A 12776-nucleotide genomic window follows, 5' to 3' on the forward strand; every position below is an offset into this window, starting at 1 on the left:
GAACCATGCTCTACTCCCTGAAAACGAACTCTTGCTCACACACCTTTCCGCCGCACATGACATGCACCTTCCTCTCCCTGATCTACTATGAGCTCACTCACCATTTGAAATTCAGCTCTAAAGTCATGGACTCTTTGCGACCTGTCCTAACCCCTGCGGGCTGAGATCATCACTTCCACATTCATGTCTACTGGACTCTAATTCAGCAATAGCACAGGTGTGGACATTGTTTTCAACCATCACCTTCCTTATTCCTATGGGTAGCCTATCTCTCAGAAACCCTCAGAGAACTGCTCAATAAACAGACACTACGGGTTAACGGATTTGATCACCCAAATTTCCACAGCTCTGCGGATAGAAGTTCTTCAGTTTACCATTATTTCAGGTTATAGTTGCCGTTTCTAGAAGACTTCATGTGTATTACTTGGCATCAGAACCACATTGTAAGCCTAGTTCCCAAAATCACTCACCAATGAATTATGATCAGCTTCTTCATAGGGATTTTTTGCTCTCCAAGGTAAATGAGGACACCAGTTTTCAACCTGAAAAATATATCAGAGACATTAAGTATGCTGGTTCTTCTGGAAACGAATTAATGCATGAACAAAGCACCACGCACCTTCCTGGCCCACCGTGAGCACTACATTTAACTGGTTATTACTACCATCAGTCAGACTTTCACGCTTTCAGCTAGTGATACAGAGACAGGTACTCGCTCAGACAGAACCCTAGCAAATGGAGCCCACAGTCAAACTTTACATCTGTCCTTCAAGATTCTTCACAGTGACGGATTCCTTCATCGGGTAAGCCTCCCATGTGTACACCAGGAGGAGAAGAGGTCTTATGGCAGAAAGGGACTGGACTGAGATTGCAAGGGAATGAGAATGGAAGGGCAGGAACGATTCGGTCGCTGCTGAGGCATGTCTGGAAAGGAAAAGACATGGCATTTGAGCCATGGAGCTCAATCTTTTATCTCAGAATTAGGAAAGCAGCTGATCGTTTAAGGCTAATTGATCAAGGCTTTCCTTTATTTTCTGGCTGTTCACTGCACACTATCTCATCTCAAGGAAGAAGATGGTAAAAACTACTGGAGGAAGAGACCAAAGGAAAAAGGATAAAAAAAAAAAAAACCCCTCAGTAATCTTGGGAGAGCCATTCTAGAAGATGGATTGCTCTGTCAATGCACAAAAGTTGAGACAGTTGGGGGGAAGAGGAAAAGATTTTGCAGAAATTACTTCAAAAAGGTTATGGAAGCAAAGTAGGCAAAAACCACTATTTCTAGGACAAGAAAAAGGAAAACCGCACTGACTAATTTTGCTGGCCATACAACTCCAAGGTGGCATGTGATCCATGTACAAATACATGGTGACATTATGAAAGATGGCTAAGGAAGGGCCATCCAAAGTATTTTTTTCTACAGTTTTTCTCTGGCGAGATGGACTTATAGACACAGAGCAAAAGGGCAGGGGGTACCTCGGAGGGCTAGCGAGCAGGCAGGTACACGCAGGGCCACCGCCTTGTAGGTCAGTAGAGTCGGCTCAGTCACCACGGTTTGCCCTCCAGCCCCGGGTGCGTTTTCAAACAAACACAGCAGCTTCCCTAATCTAGAAATTGCTCTTAATGCAAGGTGATTTGTACTATGACCAAAATAACTGGGTGATTTGCATAAAGCCATCTGCCACTGCAAATGAAGTGAAAGCAGTAAGCGGAGGGGAACAAAGCTTGGGGGAGGGTGGAATGCCTGGATCGGAAAAGAGCAATATTCTCTTTTTTTCTTGTGGCGTAAAATTAGACTCCTACCATATTTGTGAATGACTTCAGGGACTCCAAAAGACTCCCCAGGAGGAAAGCTGAAATGGTTTCTACTCATAAAAAACGAAAATACTAACTTGCCTCGGATGCCCGTGTCTAATTACGGAGACCTTACAGCAATATCACCAGGAGAAGCAATATCTAGAGCTCCACAAATGTGAAAAATGAGGCAAAACCAGCAGAAAAGCAGGCTGCAAGCAGATGAAGCCTCAGCTGGTCCCAGCAGCAGTGCAAACATCTGTACCTTGTATTCTTAGACCAGAATGAATTATTTAATTCAAATTAAATTTTTGTAAATGGACTAAATAAAACATCGCTATGAAGCCTATTTGCAACATGAAGGCTTCAAATGGACTGCAGTGAGCATTTTCCAACGTGAGACCCTCAACCCCACACAAAGGTAAGGAGGAGCGAGCAGAGCACAGATGTGAAGTCAGCCTCACACTAAGTCACACAATGTTCACAGCAAAATGTCAGGATAAAAAAGCTTCCCCACAAATAGCATAATAGGGGAAGATGAAACAAGACGATGAATAAGGAAAATCAACAGAAAGGAGAGGCATTAGCAGGACAAGATACTGATAAAGGAGAATACACTCCCTCCTCACTCTTCCGTCCTAAAAAGAACCTTCCAAAATTCCCTCTGATGAAAATACTGTCCAAGGTGATCTTCTGAAATATGACTTCCCTACAGAATACTCAGGACTTGAATTCCTCTTTGAAACTGATCATCTATCTCAGCTCTAAATCACTGGGTAATATTTTGCAAGGCTTCAAGGGCATCCCTGAAAGTGCAGAACATGGAGTCAGTGTATTGTAGCTTTTAGCAAGGCATCTTCCTGCTACATGTTCACCCATAATGGAGGACAAACCAATCATGAACATCCTGACACCGAATGAAGATGGTGGGGTTTTAAGGTTGCTGTTTTTGCACACAGTGATAGGGTGACTGGCTAACAAATTAATTAAATTATACATAAACCAATTTCTCCATGGGGAGGGGGGAAAAAACAAAACAAACCCTTTTTTTTTTTTTTTTTTTTTTTTTCCCTGAAACCTCAGAGGATTACCAAGATTGGAAGCAAGCCAGGACTGGCAATAACTCTAAGTACCGAAACAAGCAGCCCTCAAATGAACAACATTTTCCTAAATAAGAGGGTCATTAATAACGCTTGGGGAAAATCTTGCTCAAGGCTAATAATGCAACCTCCTAATCCCTCATTTTATTTTCTGCCTGATTTACCCAGGGCCATTTCATGAGTCTAACCCCCTAGCACGGCAATGGCATCCTACTAAGAAAGCTGGATCCCAGAATGAGCCCACCGCCTTCCTGCTCTTGAGGACGTCTAGTCCAAAGCATTCTTACCATCTCTTCCGTTCTCCGAACCCTCAGGGCCTACATCGGCCCGCTTGCTGCCTTTTCCCTCCCCTCCCTTCGGCCATACTTCGGTCGCCATCCAACTGTGACCCACCACAGGCACCACGGATGTGGCACTGGCCCCTCCCAATGCCCACTCCCACCCCTGCCTCCTGCCTGGGCGCCGGGGCAGGACTGCCTCATGCCCACTGCCAGGGATAGTCCACAAATCACCACCACACGTCTAAGAACTGAAAACCACCTGAGTTCAGGGCAGCAGGCACACAAAAGTCAATAGAGGAGCCAAACCATGACTCAAATAACCTTCAGTTTGAAGGCAAAACTCCTTTCACAGAACCAATCTTTGTAGCACGCTATCCTTAGGCCACAAAATGTAGAGGCAGGAAAAACAGGAAAAACCACGCTAGAAATTTGGAACATTAACACGTATTCCACAGAGAGAGACCTATAGAAAACCTTTCTGGAATGAGGAGATGCAAAATTAACTGATTTGATTTTTGACATGGCCCCTCCCAATGATGTAACATTCTTTGACCTGAGAAGTTTTTGCAGCTTAATCATGCACAATGTGAATCAAAACAGTCTAAACAGCTCAAGTAGGTCATGCTTACTTTCAAGGTCTGTAGAATGGACCATTCATTACATTTAAGAAAAAAGAAACTGCTGGTAGATACATTTACAACTCAAGTTAGATTTTATATGTTTATTTTTTTTTAATGTTTATTTATTTTTGAGAGAGCAGGACACAGAGCATGAGCGGGAGAGGGACAGAGAGAGTGAGACACAGAATCCCAAGCAGGCTCCAGGCTCTGAGCTGTCAGCTCAAACCCATGAAACACAATATCATGACCTAAGCCGCAGTCAGGTGCCTAACCAACTGAGCCACCGAGGCACCCCTCAAGCTAGATTTTAGAGAGGAAAGAAGTAATAAAATTACAGCAAAAACCAATGGGAGATTTAACATACATACGCACGTATTTATGCATAACTGGTATAACTCTTGATAGTAATGTTCTACTCTTGAAAGAATAATGATCAGGCACTGTTATGGCCTCTTCTCTTGTGATTAATGTGAAGTGTTTTGCTCTAATGGATCAGTGACATATAGAATTTCATGCTGTATTTTTCAGATAGTAAGTGCAATCAAAATTAAATGGGAAAATGCATAACAAAGGTGAGCTTATCTCTGGATGATGGTGTTATGGGTGCTTTTCACTTTCTTCTTTATGCTAATCTGCATGCGATGATTTTTTTATAATAAATGGTTATTAATAGAATAATGTCTCAAGGAATGACATTATATAAGCATACATTTACTGAAAGTTTATACTAAGTGAGGGTCTCTGGGGAAAAGAACAAATAAGCTTGCACACATTACATCATTTAATCCCCTGAGGAGCCCTGTGACCCAGGCAACATGACAAGGTTACACGTGAGGAAATCAAGGCTCCGAGGGGCTGGCGACTTCCCAAGGTAAACTCGCCGGGGGGCTGAAGGGGTGGGTGACAACAGCAGACCAGGGCACATTACAGCCACCCTTAAAGGCCAACCTTTGTGGAGAACAGAGAGCTGCTGAGTGGGCAAGGAGCACTAACTGTGGAATAGGCCAAAACGGACTCTGTGCCCAGCTCTACCAACAACGAGCATATAACCTGAAACCACTTAGCTTCCTAGTGTTCCATCTACCAACTCAAGGAGTTGGCTCCACTGACCTCTTAATCATCTGATTGATTATACTATAAGATCTTAAAAAAAGGTAATTTTACATCACTCTATCAAGCTAGTTATATATCCAAAGGATACAGTTGACGACATATCTGTTCATTTAATACACTGACTATACATATGTATACACACACATACGCATACAGGTATTTGTCATACTGATGACCTATCAAATGAAGTTACTCATTCCAGATATATACTTAAAAAATAGACTTCTCTACCCCACTCCACACCCCACTAACTCCCCTCTCTCAAGTTCCAAAAGGCCAATGAAATGGTCTAAGACATCTGCACATCGTAAGTGGTTCAGCTCTCCAGACTGGTCCTCTGAACCAAACACCTGAGCTGATTAATATTTTGGCCACAGTGGTGGCTCAAAATGGTTGTGTATGAGGGGCAAGTGAGGGAAACAAAGGATGAACATAAAAGCTATAGTGTCCCAGGGGCCAGGCACTAGGATAAGCACCTCACACCCATTACCTCATCTGGTCTTCAAATAATCCCTGGGAAAAGCTGCTCATCCCACCAGATGAAGACACAGCACAGGACAGACCCACAGCTGAGGACGGATGAGCCATCTGTCCCGCCCCAGAGCCCGTGCGCCTCATCACCACGTGATGTGCACAGAACCCAGACCTCTGTGTCCCACATTCCTGCAAGCATGGTCTTCAAGGTTAGAGTATTATTGCCTACATCTTTTATATAATATCCTTCAAAACAAGTTTGCTCTGCTTCTACTGCGTGGCAAGCACTATAAGGGCAATGAAAGCAGAACGTCTCCCTGCTGGCAACTCTTGCCCCCAATGTCTGTTCTGTGCAGCGAGAGTGATTGTTTTAAAGCCTAAACTGGATCACATCCTATGCTACCTCAGACCCTTCAGTGGCCTTCTCCTTGAACTTAGAATAAAACCCCGAATTCATACTGAGATCCTATAGAATTTCACCTCAACCCTTACACTGCCTGCCTCACTCCCCCTTCTCTACACACAAGACCCTCCTTGCAAGTCCAAACAGAACGTTCCTACCTCACACGGTGCCAGACTCGTGTGCATAGATTCGTGTGTATAGAGGGGGGCTGTGAAAAAAGGATTCCCAGTTAAATCAGAATTTCAAATAATGATTTTTTTTAAGTATAAGGGTGCTCCGTGTAGTATTTATCACCTATTTATAGTTTAAAAAATTACTCTTTACCTCAAATTCAACTATCATTGAGTACCCTGCATTTTATCTGGTAACCCTATACCTGAGGACTTAGGCATTTGCTATTCTTTCCATCTGAAACCCTCTTCCTTCCAGAGAGTTCCATGTGTCACTCCCTTACCTCCACATTATGTTTTAACTTTTCCTCAGAGAAGCCTTCCCTGACCCACATACCTGGCCTCTCTGTGTCTTTACTGCACTTTTTTTTTTTTTTCTCCTTGGAATAGTCACCACTTGTGGAAACTACATTCACAATTTGAGTGGTGACTGAATAATTCAAAGACATGACTTGAAAACTAAAGATATTCATGAGGACATGCTTTTCCATGTACACAGCACTTACCCATTTTCATCACTTCACGAGAACCTTCCAACAATACAACCAAGGCAGGCGAGATAGGCTTTCCCTTGATCTCAGTGAAGAGGAACAAGATGAAAAGCTACAGACAACACTGGTAATTGTATGCAGGCAGGCAACGGAGCCTCATGTGTTTTCTAGAATACCGTATACCACCCCCTATCAAGGGAAGCAGGAATGTTATGAACAGAAAGTTCAGATGTGCAAGAGGAAGCAAAAGACTGGGCAATCCAACATGGTTCTCTAGTGGTTAGGGAAGGGTAGGAACTTAAAAGCTACAGTAAGTACTCCATGTGCCAAAAACCAGTAGGCTTCTAAAGCCAGGATGTCACAGTTTCAAAAATCCATCCCAGGGGCGCCTGGGTGGCTTAGTCGGTTAAGCGTCCGACTTTCGCTTAGGTCATGATCTCGCGGTTCGTGGGTTCGAGCCCCGCGTCGGGCTCTGTGCTGACTGCCAGCTCAGAGCCTGGAGCCTGTTTCAGAGTCTGTGTCTCCCTCTCTCTCTGACCCTCCCCTGCTCACGCTGTCTCTCTCTCTCTCTCCTAGAAATAAATAAAAATATTTAAAAAAAAAATCCATCCCAGATCACTGTAGGAGAAGCAGCATCAATCTTCCTTCACACAGGAGAGGCAGCAAACAGATTCCTCCACCATCAACCACATGGAGGAGCACCGAGATGCTTCCTATAGCCAAGTAGATGTCCCCAGGCACGCTTCCTGCTGCAACTGGCCCAGTGGCAAACTGGACCCACCGGGCTGCATCTACATTGAGAGCCAAAGGCACCAAATTTATAGAGGGAGTTGCATTCTAAACACAGGGTTAGAGCTCCTCTTCTCTGTTCATGGGCAACTCTGCCTCAGGCATAGATCCAGGCAAATAATGCTAACGTGACAATGAGAATAAAAGATGGGTAAGAAAACTGTGCCTTCTAATAAAATCGGTCCATTCCATTCTAACAGTCCAATCTGAACCCCTGCAATGCCTCAGAGATCTAATATGAATGAGCACTATATTCGACTGTCAGTACGTGCGTGAAATACCCCTGGCTTCACATCTCAAACTTAATGTTTCAACAGATTTTTAATGTTACAAATTTCACAACATTTTTCTCAAGGTTAGAAAGGTGATAGCTGGGAGAAGTTACTCAGAACAAATAAACAAAAATTCTATCGCCTTTTTTTTTTTTGAAAAGGCTTTAAAGAGAATATTTCATTCAAAAAATATGTATGCCAGACACCATTATTTCTGTGAACAAAACAGACAAAAATCTCTCCAGAGATTAGTTTCTATGCACTTGTTTTTAATAATGGATGCTGAAGGTCACCCCAGGACCTTTGCACTTATGGTTGTCACTGCCCACTAAACACCTCTGCCAGATATGTCCACCTCTTACTCTCTTACCTTCTTCAAACTGGTATTCAAATATCATCCTGTCATCTTCTCAGCAGGGCATTTTCTGACTGGTCTATCTAAAACTGACACCATCGGGGCACCTAGCCGGTGTCGGTCAGTAGAGCATGGGACTCTTGATCTTGGGGTTTTAAGCTCAAGTCTCACAGTGGGTGTAGAAACTGCTTAAAAATAAAACCTAAATAAAATAAAATAAAACTCACACCATCGTTCCTTGTAAGCACTTCTTAGTACCCTCTCCTGTTTTATTTTTCTCTATGGCACTTACTGTAATCTAAACGATAGATATTTTACTTTTGTTTTTGTCTGCCTCCCCCTACAAAACACAACCCCAGTGAGGAATGTTCATCTTTCTGTTCATTGTTTTATCCCCCAGCACCCAGAAAACCCCAAGAGCAACGAAGGCTTCTCACACCCAGATTGTGGTCTCCTACTAAGAAGGACCAGTGGTCCTGCGGGAAATGGGAGATTCCGGGTCTAAGGTAGAAATTATGCAGGATGAACCTGGAAGATTTGGTCAGACTAGATAAATAAAAACTATCGGAAACTACCAGTCACGTCAAAAGGATTCAGAAGACAATACTAATTGGCTCCCACTGGCCAAAGAAGGGGCAGTTTGAGAACCAGTGAGAAAGTAATTAGAGTAGATTGAACATATCAAATGTGTTTCAAACAATGACTTCATAATGGTAAAAGCCAAAAAGCATACAGACAAACAAATCCTGGCCACCAATGGAAGATGCTAAGAAACCAACAGGGAAACAATGGTGCCTATATGAGCTTCTCTCCTAGCCACTGCATACCAGATGAGGGGCCACTTCTCCCCATAAAGTATTCCTGATATGTTAAGAAGGAACCTCTAAGGAATTAATGAACCCAGGCATCAATCATCAACAGGTGCTAACATCATAAATACACAGACACTGGGCAATGCGTGCCTCTTTTNACAATACCATCCATAGAGAAGTTTTGAAAAAAAAAAAAAACAAAAACAAAAAAAAAAACTAAGCCTAACTCTGATCAAGTCTCAGATCAATTTACAGGAAATCAAGTGGGGAGAAAACCCAATTATACAATGACGCCAGGGTCGAATCATCAGAATTCAGAGTATAACAAACTAAGGCAAATGAAGAATTTTCTTAAAAAAACAAAACAAACAAACAAAAAAAACAAAAGGAAAAAAGAGTTGGAAGATTCTGGAACCTAAAATCAAAAAGAGCCTTTAGAGACACCAACAATTCTAATGTATGGTCACTACTTGAAACCCAGTTCAAATAAATAAACTTTAATTTGTAAGACTGCCTAGAAAATGCAAATACTAACCTGGTACTATATGATATTAAGGAATTATGTTAATTCTAGATATGAGATGGTATTATTATCAGGTACACTGGGAGTAGATTTAGGATTCCAAGGAGTCTTAAAGATGCATTTTGCAATATTCACAAATCCTAAGACCTTTGGATTTTGTTTCAAAATAACGGACCAGCGGAAGGAGTAAATGAAAGGAAATTGGCCAGGAATTGACAATTGCTGAACTGAGTCATGGGTACATGGGAGTTTGTCATATTCTTCTTTTTGAGATGTTTGAAATTTTCCACAGCGGGTTCATTGGCATGCAATAGAAATGACAAGAGACAGTATTGAAAAGCTGGTGAAACACAAATTGGAGGGGCCCACACTGAAGTCCTGTCTGACACAAGGAGCCAAGAGGTGTGGGTGTGGGGTCTGCCAAGTCTTCTCGTTTGCCCTTCTCACTTTTGTAAGGTGGCAGGTACAGCAAGAATTCGAAGTACAAATGACGTCGTATGTGAACCGTAACAGCAGGAGGGGTTCCCAAGAAGATAAACCTGGAGGGGTGGGGGGAGTCCGAGCCCACAGAACCAGAGGATCAGTCAGGGTGACTGACCAACACTCAGCGACAGACTCAGGGACTGTTTAAAAAAATCCATTTTCTAAGGATGCATTAGAATTCAGGTAATAAGAGCAATGAAAACACATAGATTTGAAAAGGGTACAAGTAAAGGCTGAATTCAAAAAGAACAGGATCATAAATTTCTGTCACCTGCTGTAGTGCCAAGAAATATTATCTCACAGAAAGGGGATTTCCTATCTCAAATGGCTACCTGTTTAAAAGCCATGTGCTGGTATTCTCAGGCAACAGTCTGGTGATATTTTTAAGGAACTCCCTGACCCGTCCCAAAATGTTAGTTATGTTTTTTCATTCAGGTTTTCTCCTGCGACCAAAACAGTCAATCCATCGCTGCCCACTCTGACAAATTAGTCTATGCAACACCATTTCTAAGTTATCTCTGGCTGCCAACACAGCCCATAAATCCCAATTATTGTACTGGTTATTAGGATTTCATTTCATGCTCGCACTCACAAACATTTAAGCTTTCAAGCTTTGCTGTTGGGCATTAATCTTGGCATTAATCAAGGGATTAAGTACGCTGAATTTAAACTCAAGGTTAATGGCATGCTCAGCCAATATTAGTTTTACATATTGCCATGGGAAAACAGAAAGAGGCAAAGACCTTTCTGCCTGTTGTTTGTGAAATATAAGACACAGATTGATGAGTAAGGCATGAAATTGCTTCTTTTGTTCTTTCATGAGGGAGTCTCACACACCTACAGACACACACACACACACACACACACACACACACAAGCACACACACTCATTAGTCCAGCCCAAATTGGCATTTGAAGCAACAGGCTTGTATAAATCTTAAGATCCGGCCATCGAACGCTGGGTAATTTGCTTATTTCCAAGCAACATGCAAAGGCAACATAAGTGTTTAAAAAAACAGCGCAAACAAATGAAGAAGTCTAGAAGGGTACGAGAGTTGCTAACGTGTGGGTGTCAGGTGTATCAGCATCATCTATCAATGTAATATCAATAGCGGTAAAAAAAATTCGTTCTAAATTTCCTAAAATCTGTTGGCAGTAAAAAGCTCTGCAGAGGGCTAAGTTGATATACCTGAAACAATGACAGAGTAATTACTTTATAGAGCCTTGTCTTTATAACAGGAATAGTTACACGGCTCGCAAAAACAGACACAGAACATAAACTGCCCAATGATGTGGAAATGCAAGGCTGCCTAATGAATCATTCGCTCACTGCCACCACTCGGAATGGCTGAGCACCTGGTTTTCACAACTTAACGTCCTCAGGAGAATCAGGGCTGTTGCTCTTTTTGAAGGAGGGTATCAAAACTTTGAGTATTCAAAAACTAGCAATGAAGATTCATTAATGCAAACTAGCTAAATTAGAGCCATATATTTCAAAAACAATGGGCTCGGAGCATAGATGTGAATGCAAAGTCAAAGGCGATAAATCACTTACTTACCAGAGTTTAGTTTGCCTTTGATATGAAGGGGCAACAGTAACGCAAAGTGCAGAAACACTAAGCGCTTGACCTTTCTGAGCTGCTCTGTTACCCTGAGTTGGGGAAAGGTTTAAATAAGGTTGTGTATTTGAGGTGTCTGGCATACAGTAGGGCTCAGTAATGTTTCATTCTTCTCCTAATGTCTTCCACCAACCAAGGCAATGCCTAGACTCCTTACCACCACACCTAGTCCCTAGGCCAGTGTCAGATACAGAGCAAGCATCTGTGGGAATAATGTGGGGAAATACTGATGGCTGTACTTTCTGGGATTTACTAAGAAAGACGTGTAGACTGCAAGTTGGTGAGGGTACAAGCGGAAGTTTATAGCCCCATAATTCAGTGGAAGTTGGCACATGGAGACGACCCAGGGAAAGAAAAATGAAGGCAGAATGCCATCTCCTAGGACTGCGCTGAATCTCAATGCCTCAGTTGAACTGGTGACTGACCCCTGTTACTTTACGTCCTTTTTTGTATCTGTCAAAGTTCTGAGGTTAAACAGAAACAGAAACCAGAACAGGCTCTTCAATAAGGAAAGGAAAGAGGAAAAGCCACTGGTACATCTGTTGATCAAGTAACAAATCAGATGAAGATGTCTCTCCTCATTGTTTTGCCAACTGCAAGAGAAACCTGGCATATGATACGTGGTTAGATGAAGTAACAAAAAAGAAGGAAGGTTTCAAGAAAGCAAGAAGGAAAACAAAACAAAACAAAAGCCACGACCAAAAACCAGATGCTGTCCAGGATTTTAAAAATACTAGCACAGAATTAATTGGTTTTAGAAACCACCTCCAGTCATTTCAAATTAACAGAAGCAGGAGTGCTGTCGTTCCAGAGGGCCAGCTCACAGAGCCACTGCAAACAGAAGTGTCACAGGCAGAGAAAAGAAGTCACCGGGAATCGCTGACTTTCTCTGTTACCAGAAGTCAAAGGGTCTAAAATTAAATTAGAATGATGAATGAGAACCAGAAATTGGTTCTAATTATAAAACAAAATCAAGTTCGCAGAGAAAATGTCCCTGTAACTGAGCTCAAATAATGACAACATCGAAACCCATGAAAGTGCCGACCATGTTTACGGAATGTCATCTATCTGCCCAACCCTATTCTAACCATGTTCCCATATACACTCAGGAATCCTCACGGTGGGCTCCTTTAAACACAAAGTTAAAATCACTATTTTCTAAAGGAAGAACATGAGGCACAGAGAGAATAATTAACCTTTCCCAAAGGACATTGTTTAGAAAGCATCAAAAACAGTCTGAGGTCAGGTATGAGGCTCCGTGGCAGGATTTCCCATCCAAGAGGCCACCGTGGTAGAGTTCTCCCTCAACTCTTACAGAGTGCCTAGGAAGATGCTATGAGAAAACGCGATTTCTTTTTTAAAGGCCAGAGTTCCAAGGTTACTTTCAGATGTAAACTGAAAGAGTTTCGTAGTTCTGTCCACAGGGAAATTCTCTCCAACCTCTCCTGGCTCACCACCACCTGTCTCCATTCTTCCTCTT

The 12776-nt window shown here is 42.4% G+C and overlaps 1 protein-coding gene across 8 annotated transcripts in view; it reads right to left on the bottom strand.

Annotated features, from left to right (window-relative positions):
- MGAT5 (alpha-1,6-mannosylglycoprotein 6-beta-N-acetylglucosaminyltransferase) overlaps positions 1-12776 on the bottom strand; it is a 327080-nt gene that overhangs the window by 115968 nt on the left and 198336 nt on the right. For all 8 annotated transcript variants that reach the window (XM_077747860.1, XM_077747857.1, XM_077747859.1 and 5 more), the window contains one exon: positions 471-542. In XM_077747860.1, the coding sequence (XP_077603986.1) occupies positions 471-542 (72 nt within the window). The remainder of the gene's footprint in view (positions 1-470; positions 543-12776) is intronic.

Source organism: Crocuta crocuta, unplaced genomic scaffold (assembly GCF_008692635.1).
Source record: "Crocuta crocuta isolate KB4526 unplaced genomic scaffold, BGI_CrCroc_1.0 scaffold427, whole genome shotgun sequence".
NCBI classification, from domain to species: domain Eukaryota; kingdom Metazoa; phylum Chordata; class Mammalia; order Carnivora; family Hyaenidae; genus Crocuta; species Crocuta crocuta.